General features: G+C 41.2%; 1 protein-coding gene across 1 annotated transcript in view; it reads left to right on the top strand.

The window, feature by feature from the left end:
- CRHR2 (corticotropin releasing hormone receptor 2) overlaps window positions 1-21,971 on the top strand; it is a 144,198-nt gene that overhangs the window by 11,071 nt on the left and 111,156 nt on the right. Inside the window, 1 exon segment of the mRNA XM_068175640.1 lies at window positions 3,103-3,196. Within this exon segment, the coding sequence (XP_068031741.1) occupies window positions 3,103-3,196 (94 nt within the window).

The raw sequence follows: 21,971 nt of genomic DNA, 5'->3' as shown, positions 1-21,971 counted from the left end.
CCACAGTGGCTCTGAGGAATTAAGTTGGACATTTCTGTGCATGATTTAGGTAAATTTTCAGGACAGAAAATAAGTGATTTGGTGGGCAGAGGTTATGGAATAGCTGTTTTAAGAGAAAATGCAGTTTGAGTAAAGTCATGCATTAGTGACCCAAAGTAATTATTTCAGTACTTCAAAATATAATTTCTGTGCAGTCATGAGCCCAATTATTTATCTTTACAATTCTACATTACTGAAATGTTTCTCTTTCTTTCTTTGTTTTGCTGTTTTTTATTATTGTAAGAGGGGTTTTTCAAGGCTGACCTAGAACAGAGGCTGGACAGAGCTAAAGAATAAAGAAGGGATTTATTAGAAGGATCTCCTCCATGGTTCCACCTTGGGCAGCACAAGAGCCCAGCCAGGGCTGCACCCAAGATGAACCAAAATGGTCCCAAAATGCACGACCGCTCCCGGGGGCTCTCACTGTGATCAGCTCTGCTCCATTTGCACATTGGAGTTCATTGTCCCATTCCAGCTTTAGCCCATGCAGTCCCATCCTGCTTGTTTTTCTCTCTTCAGCCCACGTTGTTTGTGCTCTTGGGCCTGAGATTGGGATCATTTGTCCTTGGTCCCCAGCTGGAGAAGGAATTGTTTTGTCTCCCTGCTCTCTGAAGAGAGCTCACCATCACATGATATGAAGCTCAGAACTGCACACTGAAGCAGCACGGAATGCCAAATGAGGCATCATTTGGGTTTGTGTGCTTTAAATACAATTTTTTTTTTTTTTAATTTCGCTCACATCAAAGCTGTTGACTGTGGTTAGCGGAGAGAAAATGAAACCAAAAGTAACATAATATGTGGAAGGCACTTTTTCCCCCAGCCAAATTAACCTGAGCTGACCCTAAGGCAAATGTGACACTTAACCTTTCCTATTCCTGCCCAAGCTGTGCTGAGCTTGACCTCTGCCTGTTCTTTCCCATCGTCCTGGGGAGGGCACAGCTGAACACGCGGCGTATTTACAGTACACAGGGATGGCTTGAGTTTCTTCTTTGAAGTGAGGCAGTGCTTTGGCCTGGGAGGTGGCAGAGGGGTGGTGAGGGATGGAGGGGAAGAAATGCCTCTGCTGTGTCAACATGCCTGGATCTGGCAGGAGACGTGGCCACTGCAGAGTCTGAGGTTTGGGAGCTCCGTGCCTCGGGAGGTGGAATCTGTACCTGGCTTTATCTCCCTGACCTGACCATGCAGGGAGGTCCTGCTATGGGAGGCAGGAGTTCTGAGCCTCCCTGGATGTTGGAATATGAAATGCAGGGAATTCTCAGAACTTTGGGCCTGTAGAGCAAAGTTTAGGATTAAACACAAGATTTGATCTGAGACTTTAGAAAAGGCTTTTAAACTTATATGCTAGAAGTGAGAATGTAGATTTGTAGTTAAAAGCAGAGATATGTTAAGTAGAAGAAAGTTTCAAGTTTTAGAGTACGGAACTGTAAGTTTGTGTGTTATAACATGATTAATTTAAAAAGCTTACACTGTGGTATGACTCTATAAAATAAAATATTTAAGAATTAGGTCAAAAATATAAATATCTTTGTCAGTAGTGTTATATTAGTTAATAAATCTTTAAAAGGTCTTGTAACTAGAAGTCTTTGGCCTTTTTCAGTTATGTGATGAAAATGTGATCTGAACTCACCTTTCCTACTTGTGTAAAAGATAAGAAAAGTAAATCACATTATCTGAAGCAACTTAGAAGCCCTGTCTCTAACTCATTCAAAATTCTTCACACATCCTCACACCTGGAGGATAAACAGCCTCTTCATGGAGTTTGTATGCAAGAATGAAATCTGAGAAAGGCTCTCTGTACCTCAACACTTCCTATTTTATAAAATAGCAGCAAAGTGAGAAATAGGTAGGAAAAGGTGCTGTACAAAGAACAGTTGTTCTTTAGAGACAACACTGCTGATGGATTCTATTGTCATGAGCACTTACCCTCCTTTTTATTAAGTGACAGAGAATTCAGTGACATAAAATGGGTTCCTCAATCACTTAACACACCTTAGAGCACTGCAATATAATATCAACCTTTAAGGAATGTGATTGTTTCCCTGAGTAAAAGCTGCCTGAATTTTGTTGGAGTCATTCTGTGTAAACAGAAAAGCAAAGGCATTTTGTGTGTTACCATGGCTTTATATCCCCCTCAAAAACAGTCAGAAAGATTTTGTTTCATAGTTTGAAAATTGCATTTTCTGTCATTGATTTGTCACTCCTGAATTTTCCTGCCACATTTCGTCCTGCCTTTCTTAAAGGACTTTCCAAGAGCTTCTCTTGCTCCAAGCAGGATCCCAGCTTGGCTCTATAGTTTGGTGTGGGCGTCTCTCCTCTGTCTGCACTGGACGCTTTATTTTGAGTGTGAAAATTAAATATCCCCATTGATTTTCAACTTTATTTCCTATATTTTACTTGGCGTTGTACTGTTACCTTGTGCTGAACCTACGGCTCTCTCAAAGTGCCCATGTTGGCATTTCTGCTTTTCTCACTGTTATTTGTCCTCAGTAGAAGGCTCAGCCCTGAATGCCGAGGGGTCAGAAACTCGTGTGTCTTCCACTGGCTAAAAAGAGCCACAGGACACCTTACAGGGATGCCCAATTATCCTGTCTATTCCATGGAAACACCTTCTTCAAGCGCTCTGAACTGCCCTTTGCCAATTGCTGTATCTCTTGAATGTGCAAGGATCTTTGGCACCCACATACCAATTAAAAGTTCACTGAAAGAGCTCAACACACAATCTTTAATGGGATGTGATTCAGCTCTGCTGTTTCAGGCATCGACTTTCTGGTGATGAGACAAAGGGGATCCTGAGCTTTGTTAAAGGCACTGAGCAGCTCCCACAAGGAGAGATCCAGAATAGGTGGTTAATTTGCAGTTTCCTGCATTAGTCAGGTGAATTTCATGTGATGCCCTGGAGCCCAGCAAGTACAACCACAAACCTTCTGCGTCAGGGGGTGTCTGTGCCTGAATAAATCATGAATGGGAACTGCTCTGAGACTGCTGGGGCTTGTTGTACTCATGAATGAGAAAATCTGTTCTAGGTTGCTGCTTTACCTGCTTGGTTTCTTTCTGTTTATCCAGATAGTTCTCCACTGTGAATCCTCTGTGAACCTGCCCTTGTCTGTTCTGCTGGAAAAGTACTGCGAAGCTTTGTCAGCCCGCACCAATGTCACAGGTATTTACTCCTCTGTTTCTTGGTGGCTTCTTGTTACTGGAGGATCCATTTTCAAAGTGCCCTTGCTCCAGGAGCATCTTCTCCTGCTGAGATGAACATACTGTCTCCAGCCTTGGCTTTTCCTTGGTGACAATGGGCAGTGGTGTGACAAGGAAGGAGAACTTGGAATTTTACACACCTGGAGAGAGCTTCAGGGGAAATACTGACAGCCCTTTCTCACTGTTTAATCTGCTGAATTAGCTGTATTTACTGACTGATGTATAGTTGAAGATTAGTGTAGTTGAAGTGTCTTGTCCATGTATCCAGACCAGTTTATAGAAGCAGGGCAAAGCCCTTGTCTCTTGGCCAAAATACACCAGCACAAAAATGATGCTGTAAGAGATGTGAAACTGGACCCAGCTTTGTTTCAGACGTGGGAGAAGCACACTCAGAGCCACACTCCTCTGCAGCATGATATGGGGGGGGGGGGGGTGTTCTGCAATGAATGGTGCTTCTGGGGGAAAAACTAATTTTTTTTTCCTTCCTCTTCACTTTCTTTTCCCCCTGGTGAATATTCATGAAGGAGGGAGCTTAAGATATAATGTAGGTGTTATCATTCAACCAGGTGTCCATCCCTGGAAAACAGCAAAGGAAATGAAGCTCAGGGAATTAAAAATCTTTCTGTAAAGTATGTTGGATCAGTGGTGTTTTATTCTGACTTAATTCCTTCAGGACAATAAGCTGATCTGGATATCAGACTGAAGTGTGAAAGTTGTGGTGCCTTAACTGCTTCTCAATTTGCATATAAATGGGTGTGTTGACCTGTATTATGAATCTGCCCCAAGCTCTGCCCCTTGGTGCCCCTGTGTTGCAGGGAGCAGCTCTGCCTGGTGTAGCAGATTTGTTTATATCAGTTTAATGACCATTCCTTAGCTGGAAACAAAGGGAAGACAAATGAGGTTCTATATTCGGGCCTTTCTTGTAGGTGTTCTTTGCCTTTTGGATGTGTTTGTAAATATTATCGTAAAACTTGCCATTTATTCATGAAATGTTTTTCCTTGTGCAGAGCTTCTGTTTTAGAAGAAAACACACAAATTTCACACCAGGCTGTCTTAGAAGTCAGCAAACAATTTATTTTTCAGTTGTTGACAAAATATAATTTTCTGGACTGTTTATGTGATGCATGAAAACACGGCATATTTTCCGGTGGAGTGTGGCTACTGGAACAGAATTTTAATGGGAAAAGGGAAGGGAGAAGCTACAGAAGCCTCTCTTCTATTCCACTATCTTTGTGAGGTATCACTGATCAGAGGTAAAGCAATGCTCTGAAATTAATGGAAGATGATTTTTATAGTCAGTCTAATCTGCAGCTTTTTTAGAAAAAACTTTCTATGATACTTTAAAATCCTGAGAACCTGTACTGTGCTTTGAGAGTGTGTTTATACACGTAATAAACCCCAAATATAGTAAAATATAGTAATCCCCAAATCTGCTCCATGGTCAGCCTCAGGTATAAGCATGAGGTAAACTTTGGGACACCCTAGGGACAAAAATTCACTTTTTTGCTTAGCATGGACAAATGTTCTTTTCTCAGGGTGGTTGGTCATCATCAAGAACATGGTGGCTCCCACGATTGTTGTGGGGTTTTTTTTGTGCTCCATGAAAACTGGATCCTCCAAACAGTCTGGGCTATTCAGCTGTGAGCCTTCTCATTAAAAATGGATGTCTGCAATATAATCACCACCTCTTCATGGGTGGAGAGCTGTAATGGTACAGTTAAAGACCAAAGCATGATTTAATCCTAAATCAAAGCCTAAAATGGAGCAGAAACGAAATTATTTTCCTTTATTGGGGTCCAAGGATAATGAGCTTCTGTAACTAAGTCTGCTCTAATATTTCAATGCCCAAAATGAGGTGATCTGTGTTGCAAGCCTCATTTTGAACCTTGGTAATGACAAGGATGTGTCACATGGGAACAGTGGTGAGCTCCATTCAGCAGCGTGGATGGAGAGAACCAGACCACAGAGCCTGCAGTGTCTGAATCTTTTCTCTGGCTCCTGTTCTTTGACACAGTGCAGATATATTTTAGAAGGGAAAAAGAAATCAAGAAAAGAAACCCAAGGAGAGCCATATTGAACAATCTTTATTTAGCTGGGAGAACAGTAAACATTAAGCTTTGTAATTCGTTATCTTCCCTGTTTCTTTTCCAGAAGATGCTGTTAATTAGTCCAATATGTTAATTTCCTCCTCTTATAATTACTAATTTCACCCCCCAAATATGTTCACACTAAGTATCCCAAACAGATGGCATAAAATGCTTTTGAGAATGTAATGCATGGGTAATTTCACAGAATGGCTCAGAGAATGACATTGTAAATTCACTCGGAAGCGATTTAAACCAAGAAATACTTTTTCAGAGTTGGAAAGCAGCACAACTAATTTTCTCTTTTGGGCATTTTTTCCTTGAAAATTCCCTAGATGGCACATTCAGGATTGCTTGGATTCAGTTCCTGAGCGTGATGGTGCTGTCAGTGAGTGGTTTAGGTCATTACTGAATCACCATCAAAGCCATTAGCAGAAGTATGTTTAGCGTGAATTTGTAAAAGTGCGAGTTAGCAAATTTCAGTGTCAAGGTCCACTCTATCACTTTTTACATGGATGAATCACACAGAGGAAAATCGAGTTAGAATTGAGATAGAATGATTTACACAGAGATGAAAGATGCAAAAGGGTAAAAGGGACCCTTCTGCTGAGTCATGAGTCATGAGAGTTGGTTGAAATGGCCAAATTTATTTTTTTAGGGGACTCAGCTTATGATGTTTCTGATGTTGCAATTTCCTGGTCTGGTTTGACTAGAACCACAGTGATATCCAGGATGAGCAGATGGCTATTATTCTATAAGTCTGTATGATACAGGCACTGAGTTATAATAGCTTGAAGTTTTATAGGAACTTAGAGGACAGAGGTCCTCAGTTCACACTGATATTCCATGCATCGTGGAATGTTTGTGCATTATTCCCTTCACATCCCTTGACTTTCCCATCTAACTTGTTTCCACAGCAGACGGCAAGTCTCGGCTTGCATCTGATCCTACTTAATTTTGATCTGCATGGAAATCTTTTGATCCCCTTATTTGTTCCACTGACACATTTGACCTTGTCAAGAGACAAATCATCTGAAAACAGAAATTTTGTCCAAAAAGAAATCAACCAGTATGTGGATGGCCAATGCTACTGTCTTATCAGTATACAAATTATATTCTCTGTTTTTCTTCTCTTTCTTCCCTTTCAGTCAGTTTGAAGGTTGCAGTTTGTGTTTGTGGTGTTTAAGTGTATTCAGATAACCAGTAAAGGAGAGGCAGTAAATCTGATGTCATGCATTTCACTTCAAGAAGTCCCGGGATGCACTAAAAGGAAAAATGATTTCTTCCTCCTGGTGACTGGATCCTCTTGAGCTGGGGGTTGGTTCCTTGCCCTCGCTCTGGTCTCTTTGTAGTGAAAGGCTGTTGTCTCCCAGAAATGGTGTAAACATCCTGATTCTGAGTGCTGCAGGATTCCACCTGTCCAAATCCAGGCTTACACTCCTCCTGTGTTGTTTCCTCAAGTCGCTGGGGAAGCTGTGGTTTAAGGAAGGTGTTGGTGGGTGTGGGAGGAATGCATCCAGAGATGGATCCACAACTCATCAAAGATGCTCATCAAGTCTCCAGCTAACCTGACATCACTTGGAGTTTGCCATCATTTTCCCAGTTGCTAGGAGAGTGTTTTATTCTGGAGGGTCCTCACAAAACTGGGAATGTATGAATAGTGTTGTTCTTGGCTGGCTTGCTAGTTTTGAATAATCAATTTCAATCATTCTTGAATCAATGATCCTTTTAGTGGATGAAAGTTTTATGGCACACAAGCGTATTTGATAATTTGCTTTCCATCCCAAACTACAAAGGTGAGCCCCTCACTGCTCCAGGGCTTATTTATTTCTGTTCATCGCACTATTCTGTTTCCTGGAAACAGAAGTTTTGGCATCATTACATCCCTAAATATCCCTCCAGAGTAATGGTATGGCAGCAATTCTCACTGCTTCCCTTCTGATTTTCCCAGCAGGCCACATCAATGAGCAGTCCCATTTAGAATGAGACTGGGATGGGCGATTTATTTTCACAGATGCTTTCACTCCCTTGGCGTCAGCCTGCTGGCTGCAGCACCCCACGCTGCTCCTGCAGCTGCCTGGGGGACAGGGTCACATCCACAGCAGCCAGGCACTGCTCCCAGGCAGAAAGACAACCTCAGCCATCGATGTTTGCACCATCACCACTCGAGCTGGGCACCAGCGACCTTCCCAGAGCTTCCTATTTTCAGATGTTGCAACAGCACTATTTAAATAGAGGTGATGATGTTGGTTTACTTTCCCACTGCCCCAAATGACATACCAGGCAGTCTAGCTCTGCTTGCTTCTGCTTCCCAAAATAAAGTTGACAGTGCTGGGTGTTGCTGAACAATTTGTATTACTGCCCTTATAATTTAAAAAGTTGCATTTTTTTTGAGTCTGGTGCAGTTCCAAACGAAGGGTATGGAAATTCCTTGTGTATTAGGAAACTGTAGACAGCCCAACAAGTTTTGTGGTCCACTAGAGAGGATTATCAGAGTAATAGAGAAAAATTAATAATGCCAAGGTTGTGGGTTTGATCCCTGTATAGCCCATTCACTTAAGAGTTGGACTTGATAATCCTTGTGGGCCCCTTCCAAATCAAATTACTCTGTGATTTAGGTTGGAAAAGTCCCTTAGGATCATCCAGTCCAACCACTAATACAACACTACCCAGTCTACCACCAAACCATGTCCCTAAGCACCACATCTACATTTCTACATTTCTACACTTGCTGTAGAAACAAAATATTTATGAGGGGTTTGGGGTTTTACTTTTTGGGTAAATGACTTATGGATGAGATAGGTAAACACAACTAAAGGTTCCCACATTTATCCCAGGTGTCCAGAGGCTGATGAGTTCTTCCAAATCTACGACAGCAAATCTCTAATCTGTGTAAAGGAGGCTGTGAAATGCTCATCATGAAACATGTTTCAGTAAGAATTGCCCCAGTGTCTTGATGCCGTGGAAAGATGTTTTTGCAGAACCCCAGTAAAGCACCAAAAGAAGTAATCTGCCCTCTGATTTTACATTACACAGGAATGTAAAGACCCTGGGAACAGACACTGAGGTTTTTCTCATATTTCAGAAGAGTGGCACACCTCAGTCCTGGCTCTGTCACTTCTGTCTGGTGCATTCCCAGCAGCCCCTCAGTAGCGACTGTTACAATGCTCTACTCCATCAAATATATCAAATATTTGAATTTATACAGCTGGTACAATAAACACCATTCACTGAAAGTAGTTTCTAAATTAGATAGCTTTTTTTGCACACCTGATAGATAATAATACACAATGTAGAACCTCTCATTTTGTCAAGTTCCAGAGAAAAGATGGAGTGCCTTTAATGTTCACACAGAATCATCTCAGTGTGCCTGCTCCTAAACGAAAACACCCCCTTGTCCTTTAAATCAGCATTTTTCTCTGGGTTTGGGGGTGATGAGCTCTTCAAGGGTTAAAATAACACTGTGGCCAGTCTAAGAGTAAACCCAGCAGAATGGTACTACCTAGGGCACTGTTCTGAAGGATGGGTGCTTCAGAGGATGTCCAACATCTGCAGAGTTGCAGGATCACTATTATTAGGAAATGGGAGAGATTGGGTGGAGTAGGCAGGTTTTTTTTTTGTTGTTGTTTCTGATTTCAGTTTAGTGCCCAAACGTGGGAAATGGATTTGTAGAGACTTCTCCAAGCCTGACAGGAGGCTCACACAGTGTGTGCATCTGTGTGCAAACCTCAAGATAAGAAATGCTGACTTAGAAATGCCATGGAATAGGACAGACATGGCTGAGAGAGAAATGGAGCTAGAAACAAGTTTCAAAGGATGACCTTGCAGATAAGACCAGATCCTTTGGAGAAACAGAACTAGGAAAGATGCATTGCAGTAGGACCCATGGGGGGTAGTTTTAGATGATTGGCTTTAAGGCATTTACAGCATGATGTGGCAAAAGCTAATAAGCCAAGAAATGCTTATGGTGTATTGTAATTAGGAAATAGTTGGCTTCTGATGTGATTGGGATGTTCTGGGTCAAAAAAGAGCTTAGTCTGACACCCATGAACCCATGACTGAGTAGACTCTCCAGGTTAGCAATGAGCCTCTAGATGTGCTCTTATTGACACGCAGTCGTGGTCTCACCTTTGTCTTCCTGCTTTGGACAAATTCAGTGTTTCCATGCTTCTTTTGGAGGGTTGTCCTGACCACACTCAGAGCCAGATTCACCACAAAGCCAGACCAAGGTGAGGCTGAGCTCCATCCATTTCCCTGTGAGGGTAAACTCTGTGTGTCTTAGGCCTCTGTGTATAAACTCGTGCCTGCCAGTGCTGCCTTCCTTCAGTACCAACTACTGACAGCAAAAAAAGAGGGTGACCTTCCACCATGTGTTCTTGGTGTGTTCAAGATGTGCCCAAAACTGTTTGAGAGCCGAGTGGGTGCTTTGAGGTTGAGGAAGTGAAAGGATGCTTCATACTTGCAGGTGCTGTTCTGGCTTACCCTGGACTAGAATTTGAACGCAGAAAATGGATCAGAGATTCAGCCTGAGGAAATCACCTGCTGTAAAGTTATAGCTGGCAGCTCCTTGTTTAACTCTGAGTTGCATCACTTGTTTGAACTTTGATGAATAAACTCTGTTATGCAGGGAATTAATTTGCCTTGGCATTCAGCCCTGAGATGAGAACATCTTATTGTATAGTTATAGCACCATAGAACAACAGAATTGTCTGAGACATTTAAAATCACCGAGTCCAGCCCTTAACCCAACGCTGCCCAGTCTACCACTAAACCCTGTCAAGTGCCACATCTACACCTTTTAAATGCCTCCAGGCTGGTGACTCAGCCACTTCTCTGGGCAGTCCATTGTCCCATGTACACAAAAATAACAGTTAAGCACTAAAGCTTGTCAAAGTGCAAAGCAACCTGTAAAGCTCCAGCTCTACTTTCCTCAGCTTTCTTATTCCATTACCAAGTAAGAACTAGAAGGGTTATTTTTTCCCCCTCCAGGCATTCATCTTACTCATTAAACTGTCAGAGGGTGGACAGTGGCTGTGTAGGAAAGAGAGAATGGAAAATGTTAACATGGTTTATGTAAGCCACTTGGACTTGAACTGTTCAACACTTCACCCCCTGTGCATCTTTTTTTTATTGCAGATTCATTCTCTCTGTCGTGCTACTGCTGTGCATAAATGGTCAGACAAAAGGATTGTTTATGGATGCAGATATTTCAAGTTGCACATACCAGTAGCTAAGAGGTGACACAAATGAGAAACAGATTGCTAAGGGTATAAAATGCTGGGTGGTCTCAGCTCCGCTGGTGTAGAATAGGAGTCTGATTTCAAGGCTCCCTCCTCACCCTCTGGACTCTCCAGCTTGTGCAGATATCCCTGGTACATCAGGCCAAGCATTTAGAAGCTGATCTCTCTGCTGCTGTCACTGTGAAACACACAGGGAGTTATTACCATGCCAGAGAAACCTGGTCCTGTATCAGGAAATCCTCTGGGATGAACACGGGAGCTGGGAGAGTGTTCATTTATCTCCTGTCTCCCTGTTGTTCCCTAAATAGCCACTGCTGGAGACTGGAAGATGTAGTAGGTAAACCCTCAGGCAGAACCAAAAGGGCTGCTCTGGTATTTTTAAACAAGCCTGGGGTTTTTTTTATTTACTGAGTTAAAAGGCAGCCTAAGGCCTGCTCAGCTGTAGATGCCTACTTTGCAATATCCAGAGTTACAGGAAATTAATCATTCCCCTAAGAACCTGCTCTTTCTTTGAAAGTATCCCTGAGGTAATTCCACAGCAGGTGGGAGACTATTACTCACTGCCTTCTGTGTAAATAAAGGGGAAAGAGTTAATATCAGAAGTGAGATGTATTTGCAATTTTGCTGTTAATCTGTTCAAGGAGAGTGCTGGTGAGTTCATCCTTGTGAACGTGGGTGCGAAATCTTTAGATGAATCCTCAGTGTGGAGCCATACTTCAGTGGGCATCAGCTCTTTGAAATTTGTATCAGGTAAACACAAGATTTCTGACTAAGATGAGCAGCTTCTTATCGGAAGAAATTGTGGTGAGTTGTTAAATATACCTCTACCTATATATGTATAAAAATATACACATATAAATATATGTCAATACCTGATTATTTTAGAAATCAAAAGTGTCATTATGCTGAAACTGTCCTTCCAGCAACCACTGGATAAACTCAGTTCTAGGATTTAGGAGTATAATCAGTATTTTTTGCTCTCTTCTCTCCAGAAAAATGTATCTACTCTTGTTTGAGTTAGTTTAAAACTTTGCACAGATCTCCATTTTCTTCACGGATAAATAAACTCATTTTACACATTTATTTATGCAGGATTCTCACCAATTATTTTTTCTCTTGTTACTCCTAGAGGTTTTAAAAGTCTTGCTTTTCAGAGGAGGGAAATGTTATTTTAATGCCAGTGTTGCCACCTAAAGTGCTTGTCACTTCTGCTTGGGTGAGTGCCCAGTTCACTCAGATGTGGCTGGTGTTCTCTCACATTGTTTTGATGGATTACTGGTCTTCTTTTATTTAATTTCTTATGAAACCTTCTCAGATCCAAATGTAAAATTCTTATTAGCAGGAAAAAATACAGGTTTTTTAGGTTGCTGTAAAATAGCTTGTTGTGCTACAAATCTCTGAGATAAGTAATACAGAAATTCACCCAGTAGATCTACCTTTTAAAAAAGGAATTATTTTTTACATGATGACACTGAAAATTAATGTAGCCATACATGTTATTAAATTTTTGGCTATTATTTCCCCTACCTGGAGGATAAGATTTTATGACTGTTTTCAACAGGGAGACAGAGAGCTCAGGGGTAGCAGTTGAAACATGCACAATAAAAATTGTTATGTCTCCTGTTTTTCTGTCAAAATCATCAGAATTCTATCAGCATCCACAAAACTATGAAATAAACATGTCTGTTTGATTGGGGAAAACACACAGTAAAGGAAAAATCTATGCAGCATTACATGGTGTCTGTAACCTTGTTTTTCTGCAGTCCCATAGTCCACAGATGGAACAAGCAAAGAATACTTGATTTTTGATCTGCATTGCAGATTTCAGAGCACTTTGTCACTCTTTATCTCATTCCAGGAGGCCTGACTGTGGTGTGTTACGTGAAGTCCACAATTTTGCAGTTCCTTCTTGCTTCCAGCCTTACAATAAAGAGAAATACTTTTTTCTGGTTAACTTTGTGTAGATTAAAACTTAAAAAAACTTATAGCACAAGCAGAATCCATGGAAGCTGAGGGGTGGATATTTTTACCTCTCTTCTATGTATAGTAAAAGATGAAAAATGAAATTATTTGCCAAGAATTCAAAGGCAGTCACCAGAGGAATATCAGAACTTGAGGCGTTCTCTCTTTGCAGGCTGCCTGCAGTACTTGGTTGGGACTGAACCCAGAGCAATTAAAAGCAAGCAGCTGACATTTTTGCATTCCAAAAGTTTTAAATATTCTGTGGTAGCCTGGCAAGCCCACACACAACCTGAGAGCTTTCTAATTGATTGCTGCAACTGCTCTTGCTTTTAGCTGAGTCTCTCAAGTGTTGGTATCTTCATTTGATCTTCCTCAGAGGTGAAGCTCATAGTTACAATCCATGCTAAAATAATGGATTCCATTTGAATTTTTGGTGGCTGTTGGGAAGTTCCAGGGAACAGAAGTAATGACTCTGGAGAAGAGAGTGCTGAGGTGTTCACAATGAATAATGCAGTGACTGCTAAAAGCTCAAGTAAGGGCAGTGGAGATAACTTGTCCAACATCCTAGCATTAGCTGGAGCCGGGTTTGAAATTCCTCTCTGCTCCATGCTCTAACAACCACTCTCTTCCTGCATGAAATGTCCCACTTAACTTATTTTGATGTGGAGAAAAAACAGGGTATAAATGTTATGACACTGACAGTGGTTGGTATGTTTTGTGCTGCAGAAACACCTTTATGCCCTACAAAAGATGGTATTTAAAGGGTTTTATGGAGCATGGGGAAGGTGATCAGCATTAGAAAAACATCTGCCCTCTTCATCTGTGCCATGGATACAGCTGGTTATTGATATGGAAATGTTAGTGGGGGATACTGTAGGTGTGTTTATAGGGTAAATATATTTGCTTAATTTATTAATAAGCAAGGTGGGCAAGGCTGTCATGGGAGACGATAAGGATGGGGGCAAGGCAAAAGTCTTACCTGATCACGTCCAGCCTTTGAGTGATCTGAGCAGTAGCTGCGAAGTCTCAAGCACGTGATCAAACCTGCCAAGGAAACTGAAACACAGTCCAAGCGAGTTAAAGCAAGCTCTTGAGTCACTTGGGTCCTGGCAGGCCTCACTGAGAATATTCTGGCACAAAGCCTAGGAGAGGTCAGCTGTGGGATTTACCTCAAAGAGAATTTGCCCAAACACCTCAACACACGCAGTTACAGGGTTGAACGTGTGACAGAAGTGCTGCTAACCTTGTTACCATGACAGCCTTTGGTCTATCCAGCCCTCCTCTTTCTGGAATCTCTCAGGTTGTCCATGAATAAGCAGCAGAAGTGCTGCATTCCAAAACACTTTTTTTATTTCTCCTCGTGTCAATGCTGTCTGAGTCAGTGTTTCCCTTCACCTGTCTGAGTCAGTGTTTCCCTTCACCTTCTATACCCTGTTCCTGTAAAGATTCAGTGCTCATTTGGGAATTTCACTGGGTGGGGAGGGACTGAGCAGCTGGGGCACAGCTGAGTGTGTGTCTTTCCCCTTTTCTCCAGACTTTTCCTGTACTCTCTTTCCTCTTCTTTCTTGCTCCTTGTTCTGGTTTGAAAATAAAACCAGTGAGAGACTAAGTCAGAAATACAATTTATTAGGAAAAGTGAAAAAGAAAACAAAATACATGCAATAATACAAAAGAAAAACCACTGATAGAGTCAGAATACAACCTGACACCCTTTTTGGTCAGGGTGTTGGTAGCAGTCCAAATTGGAATGGCTGCAGTCCTCCTGGAAATCCAGCAGAAAAGGCTGAGTCTGGTGTCCCCAAACTCAAGATTATATCCAGGTAGGAATGCTTGGCTCCTCCCTCTGGGTGGAGCATCTCCCAATGGGATGTTACAGTTCTTATCAGTCATGCAGTGACACTCAATAGCCCATTATCAGCAGATGTCTCCCCTGAGAGAGGATTGGCTGTGGAACAGATAAGGAAAAACTGCCCAATGAACAGAGGACAACAGCCATACAAATGGCAAATGGAATACATCTTGTCTTGCAGCCTGGGACACTCCTTCACAAATTTGTGAGATGTAAGACGTCCATCTCTCACTCCATCTTCCTCTTTGGACCCTCAGGTCCTCCTCTGCATCTTGTTGCAGATTGCCAGGTATGGTGTTCACATACCCTCTGAACAGACAGACACTTGGCTTTCTCAGGATTTCTCCTGAGAGAAGCTGTGAGAGAAGCAGAGAAAAAAAAATCAAAACAATTCTGATCTCATTCTCTACTCCTGTGTTTGTACCCATGTAGAATGTGTTCTAGGGATTGTTTACCCAAAGTGATTGCTTAATTAAATTCTAGTAATAGTGTTTTGGAGTCATTAACCAGTTGGATCCACGTGTGTGTTGGGACTCTCAGGAGAGGGTCACAGGCTTTCTAGTTAGTTAGTAAGTGTTAGTTCTTGTTAGTGCAATATAGTTATAGTATACTATAGTGTAATAAAGTCATTAATTAACCTTCTGAAATCATTAGAGTCCTACACATCATTCTTCCCATGTCAGGCATCCCAGCACTGATATCTAGGTGTCCCCACCAGTCCTTATTCATCTTACAGAGCCTGCTGGGCTGTTGGGAAGATGGGGGTGGTGGAGATGAGGTGGAGGAGGATCTAGAGCTGGACTTTGCTCAGAATATCAGGATATCTGGGACATTTTAGTGTTTTCTTCTCCTGCTATCATTTCTGCACAAGCTCAGTGGTCTAAAACTTAACGGAGAAGCAGCTACCACAGGATATTTCAACAAAAATTTTCCTTCAGCTCCCCTGATGTACTGAGGGATTCCCAAGGAGTAAATACAATTACAGCCAGAGTGTTTGCTGTTCCTTTCTGGTTAGGAATTTCCAACACAATGGCAATGATAATACAAAATTTCCCCTAGGTAAAAACAACCTTTAAAAATTCTGCTTAAAAGCTTAATACTTCTGGGTGCTAGTCACTGCCTAAGTGAGAGTAAACCAAATTTTACCTTTAGGAAACTCCAAAACATGCAGATTTAGGAATGTGTTTCATTTTCAACAATTACTGCTAGAGATTAAAAAAAAAATCTTGATTTCCGTAAGTGCAAATGTTTTCCTTTAACAAGGGAAAAATTTTTACAAGCTTGGAAAATCCATTTATTTAAAAACCAATCATATTAAATCCATCAAGGAAAAAATGTCCTTAAAATCAATTTCTTCCCATTATGTCTAATCAGAAAATGATTAGAATGTTAGAGGCTTGTCTGAGTAAATGCAGAAATTTCCACACTTTAAAATAATGAAGATAAAACTCTCTCTACACTGTAGATGCCTAAAATTAAGAGAGAATAATTCTGCCCCTCATTTTTATCCTCCTATTATCTGCTTACATTCATTTTAGTGCAATTAAGGTATCATCAACATTTTGCAGCCCTTGGCTTGCATTTTTTGTGTGTTTTTCCAATCAACTGAATAGTAAATATCCAAGGAAATGGCTGTTTGGAGCAACAGGGGTTCAATTAGGGAAAGCAGCAAGTTCATTTTGAAGAATGATCCTAGAATTATTGGAATCATTTGTGTGGAAAAGACCTTTGCAATCATCAAATCCAGCCATAAATCCAGCACTGCCAAGCCCAGCACTCATCAATGTCCCCAAGTGCCGCATCTACAGAGTGACTCCACCCTTCTCTGGGCAGCCTGGCTCAATGCTTGCAGCCCTTTTGATGAGGAATTTTTTTCCTAATCTCCAATTTAAACCTCCCCTGGTGCAGCTGGAGGCCATTTCCTCTTGTCCTATCACTTGCTGCTTGCCATATAACATTTATTTTCCATTGCTGTGGGCTTCTGCTTCCACAATTTGTGTGCCACTGAAGACCAGTTTTGGTGATTCATAACGAAGGAATCTACTTTAATGCTGAAATAACACCATTTTTTGTGTTATTTTTTGTGTTATCAGCAAACTTTGGTGTAGATTATGTAGTACAGAAATGTAAAGGAAGGGGCTATTCAGACTTTTGGCTCCTCAGAACTGGAGTGGTTGTTAAAAGTGCAGGCAGAATTCTTTGAAAACTTTTCAAAAAACATTTTGTCAGTAGCAAGAGGGACAATTTGAGTCAGGTGATAAAGCCAAGGAGAGCTGGTTGTGTTGCTGCAGTTGGAGAGGAGGACACATCATGAAAGGCAGTGGAACAAGAATAAAAAAGATGCAGAGTCTGCTTCTGGCCTGTTCATGCTTCAACCTCAATATTTTGTCTTCCTGGAGAGGGCCAGGCCACCCAAGTGTCTGCCTGCCTCTGAACCAGCCACTGGTCTTTGCTGAATTACAGTCAATATACAGAAAGAGGCATCTCCAGAGGGATGGCTCCTGCTAGGAGCAAATCACAGGATAAAATAAATTGATTCATGAAGGCATTTGTATTCCTTGCTGGAGTGTTACCAGCTTTTCTTGGAAACCTTCATTTTCTACACCTGGTTCTTTGCAAATCCATGTAAAGTCTACATTCGTAGATTCCCAGCTGCTTTCTATTTTAATAGTTTTTCCTTTGTTTTTACTGTTTCAGCCCGTTAATGAAAGCTTTTAGGAGACCAGTGAGTTCTCATTTTCTGGGGCACTTCTAATTTCAGAGATGGTAACTCCAAATCTGTCTCGTGGCTATAAATCATACTTTCATTGTTAGGATTCATTTTCTCATTAGGATAGGAGCTAGAAGCTAAACCAGATCAGCATGTCTCTTGGGATAAACACTGCAGATCTCAACATAATCAGAATGGAGGAGAATTTTATCCTTTAAGAGTTTATAGTTGCTTGTTTGCCTCCTTCCTTCCCTTTGTATTTATTCTGGAAAGGATGTGCTTCAATGAGAATTTTCTTCTCTTAACTGCTGCTCTTAAAATTACATCAGTCCCAAACTGATGGGCTGTATTAACACTACAAGTGTAAATGCTGAAAAATTAAAATCTCTTTGTTATGCAAATGGAAGATACTCAGCAGAAAATCCCTCAAATCAGCACTTTGCAGTAGCTGGGTATTTATTGAGTGCTTTGTAGGAACCTGATGATGTTGCGTTCTTGGTCCTGAGCAGTTCAACTCCTACTGGGTCCAGAGAAAGGGGCAAAATGGGTTGGTTTAGTGCTGTAGCTTAGCTGGTTGTTTGTTACAGCCTCCCACATGCTCCAACACACACCATGGATTTGTGAAGTCAGCAGGTGCAGTTACAGGATACAGCTCATTGTTTCTAATTATTTCTTCACTTTCCTCTTAGTTGGTGCAAGTGGTTGGTAAAAACAAATTGTAGAGTCATAGAATGGTTTGGGTTGGAAGGGATCTTAAGGGCAGTTTAGTTCTCCCCCTGCCATGGGCAGGGACACCTTCCACTGTCCCAGGCTGCTCCAAGACCTGTCCAGCCTGGCCTTGGACACTTCCAGGGGTCCAGGGGCAGCCACAGCTTCTCTGGGCAGCCTGTGCCAGGTTCCCACCCTCACAGAGAAGAATTTTTTTCCCAATATCCAATCTGAAGCTCCTCTCTGGCAGTGAGAAGCCATTCCTCCTTGTCCTGCCACTCGAGCCCTTGTAGAGAGTGTCTCTCCATCTTTCTTGTTGGCTCCTTCAGGTGCTGCAAGGCCACAGCTGGGTCATCCCAAAGCTTCTCTTTTCCAGGCTGAACTGAATTGAATCCCAATTCTTCCAGCCTTTCCTCACTGCTGAGCTGCTCCATCCCTCTGATCACCCTGGTGCCTCCTCTGCACTCACTCCAACAGCTCCATGTCCTTCCTGTACTGGGAACCCCAAGATGTCCTGGATACAGGACATCATGGTTAGGAACAAGATTCCTATGAAGCCAAAATAAAATCATCACAGAAAATTGCACAAAAAACAAAAGCCAAAGCAAAGCCTCAGTGGGAGTGTTCAACTCTGCTCAAAGTGAGGCTATTTTTACAGGAAGGATCTTCCTGGCCTGATTTCAGTTCTGTTTTCCCTACAGATGGAATTCCTGTCCCTCAGTCTGGACAATTATAGCACAGACATGTCTGAGGGAGCAGGTCAGCCCAGGTTGTTTTGTTTTTATTGTTAAGAGTGAGAAAGAGACACTTTTACAAGACAATTTATCTGATCAAATTTTTTTTATCACCTTTATGGTGATAGAAATCATCCCAGAGAATCCACTGACTTCAAAGAGTGGATCTCTCTTGACTTTTGAGGGAACCTGGAGACTCCTCTGCCCTGACAGCTCCTCTGCAGACCATAAACTGAGACAAATGATCCCAGCCACATCAGCTGCAGCTCAGAGGAGTGCTGGCATGAGCATTGCCCATCCATCAATTTTTAATGGGCTGCTTAGTTTATGTTTTCTGCAGGTTTTGCCTCCAGCAAAGACTTTAGGGAACATTATCCATAAAAACCAGTATAATTCTGCTGAAGAGGGGGTGGTGACTTCTTCTAAAAACTGTAAATTGCTTATTCCCTTAGAAGAAGTTTCTTATAAGGAGATGATTTTTTTTTTAATCTGAAGAGGGTAAATTGGGCTGTTCTTTTGCCTCCATAAAACAATCAATTATTTTAAATGAAACCATGGCTTTCTTGGTGTGGGGGAACATTCAGCTATTGATTTCTGTGGAGAGTGGAATTTTAATATTAAACTCACAGGACTGTGTTGGAGAAATAACTTTTGCTTATAATCATAGAATGGGTTGCAAGGGACTTTAAAGTTCATTTAGTTCTGATGCCATAATAATAATAATAATAATAATAAATCAAATATATACATAAATCAAAATATCTAGAATAAAAAATAAAAGTGGGAAAAGAATTCAGCTTTAAAAAGTTTAATATACATAATGTAGGCGACCACAGTTAAGTCAGACACCTCAGGCTCCACTTCTAGGAAATTGCAACTGTTGAAACAGGTCTCCAACAGGTCCAACCTAGCCTTGAACACTTATCAACATCTAAAATGTAAGGATCCCAACTATTTATTTCATTTGGGCAGCTGCAGGTTTCAAAAAAACTAGGAAACTGACATAAATTCCTGTTCAAAATTTTACACCTTTGTTCTTCTGTCTACATTTTCTGACACCTGGCAAGCTAAAAATCCAGTACAATTCAGACTAAATAATTAAGGTGTAATTTAAATGACCCCTAGGATGTTTCAGCCCAACTCTAGCTAATTTCATATTCAAAGACAGAAGCAAAGGCCAAGAAAATCCATTTGTCCATTATCACTGGTATTTCTTTCTATCTGTGTTAGACTGTCTCAAAGGATTTGGGATAAAATGACCACAGCCAGAGCTCTTTATTCAAAGCTCCTTCTAATTCATGGAAAATAAAGTATTTTCTGCTATGCCTGATGAGCTGGCTGGCTTGTGTCTCAGTTAGAATTAAAAATATTCAAGCTAGCTCAGAGAAGTCATACCAGGATAATGGCAAAATCCACATCCCTCCCTGGCTGGTGGGGACAAAATTGATTTTGATTCAAGATACACCCAAGAGTTTGGGTGAGCAGTGAGTGATACAGATGTAGAGCAAAGTTCATCTCAAATTATTATTCTGGGGTGATCAAAGCTACTTGTCTTTTATTCTGGTACTCAATATGGCCTTAAGAAAAGAGAGAAAAAATTGTTCTGTTTCCACAAAACAATTTAGGTTTAACTAACTCAGCCCTTTTCATCCAAAAGAAGAAGGGGGAAAAGAAACAATCAGAAATTTTCATTTAACAGTGGTCTGATGTTTGATGATTGATCCGTCAAAAGCAAATTGAACCAGCCTGGGAAATTGGTATTGGGGTGGGAAATAAGTTCAAAATGAGCTGGCAGAAGGCTGAAATCACACTTAGTTGGAAAAGGAATTGAGTTGTGATTTCAGAGTGAAGCGATGCAGCGTGGGGAGGAATGGGTGATGAAGGCAAACACTGCTGACCTTCTTAAACCCATAATCTCCTGTGCAGTTCATAAACTTGTGTGGAAAAGGAAGTTTTCTCTTCGGGGAAATTCATCTCTTACTGTAGCAACACTTTTTGCTGCCAAAGGCAGGACAGTAAAATGCATCTTTTTCCACATGCGGATCTCTGATGAACCAGTGAACTCTTCCTGTTTTGATGGCTTTTTGATAGATTTTGATTTTGCATTCAGGCAACTCCAAGCACGTTGTCTTTTGCAGTGTTTCTGTCCTCAATTAGACGTTTCCTTTGCAGTAATGAAGAATTAGGAGAGCCCTCCAGTGGCCGAGGGAAAAGGATGAGCTCTGGCAGGGAGCCAGACCAGCCTAGAAACCAGGGGCAGAAATATCTGCAGCATATTTCAGAGGTGACCTCTTAGGGATGGCTTATACCCCACTTGCATTAGTCCTTTGATCCAAAGGAATTCCACAGCACCTGAAAAAGTCTGTGAGTGAAATAATATGTGTGTATTCCTTCATTATTTCTGTCTAAAAAAGGGCTATTTGTGTGAAGGGGATAAACTTTAAGGATAGACTGATAGCTTTTGTACTTAATAACTTTACAGGAATTGAAAATGAAAAGAACTTGGTCCTCACAAAGGTAATTATTCGTATTCATAATGCAATAACTGCCAATAAAATCTCTTCAAAAGAAAATTAATAATTATTATTTCTTCATTTCATAGTCCCTAAAGGTAAAGCCATTATGAGCAGTTCCTTGTTGCCTAACACATTGCTGTAAGTGATGATTCTGATGATCTTATTAACTGGGAAAGGAAAGAAATGCTGAAAAATATTTTTTTCCAGGCATCAATCCCAGATTTTGACATCTGCTGATCATAACTGGCAGTTAGCAACATCATGGATGGGCACTCTGGGGGGTGGTGAGAGATTCTGGAAGGTTAACGAGGAGATTTGAGGAGTTCAGAAGAGAAGCATCACTTGCTTAGCAATAAGATGTTGTTATCTTGCCTTTGCAATTGAGTGTGAGAGCATGTGAGTGACAAAATGTTTAATCAGAATGTTACGTGTTTTCCCCAAACTCATTCTTTAATATTCATTGGGGTGAGACGTGCAGCTTTCCAAATAAAAGCCACATGAACACATCCTGGGGAAAGAAACACAGCGGTGCTGTCAAGCAGACTGGGAGTGCCACGCTTCCCAGGATTAATTTGTTGCTGCACCTGTTATTAAAATCTCTATCCCACCATCAGCTACTTGATGACATTTACCCATGTTGTACATCTATGCTGAAATAAATCTGTTTCAATGTTGGTGCTTATTTCAGTTTTCAGCTGTTTTGCTTTGAATTCCTGTAGATTGGTCCGTGGCTTTTGTAAAAATCCACTATAACCAAAGCTGATGGAACCAGTTATAGATTGAGATCTGCATATCCAATGTCTTCATAAGAACTGAAAAAGTTTGGGGTTTGAGGCTTTAAACTGTTTTCCAAGGTTTATACTTATTGTGAAAATTCTTAGCCACAAAATGGACGCAGACAATTTACAAGTGGCTCACAATGCATGATTTAAAA

The sequence above is a fragment of the Anomalospiza imberbis genome, chromosome 1 (genome assembly GCF_031753505.1).
Source record: "Anomalospiza imberbis isolate Cuckoo-Finch-1a 21T00152 chromosome 1, ASM3175350v1, whole genome shotgun sequence".
Classification (NCBI taxonomy): domain Eukaryota; kingdom Metazoa; phylum Chordata; class Aves; order Passeriformes; family Viduidae; genus Anomalospiza; species Anomalospiza imberbis.
This window is presented reverse-complemented; position numbering and strand designations above follow the sequence as displayed.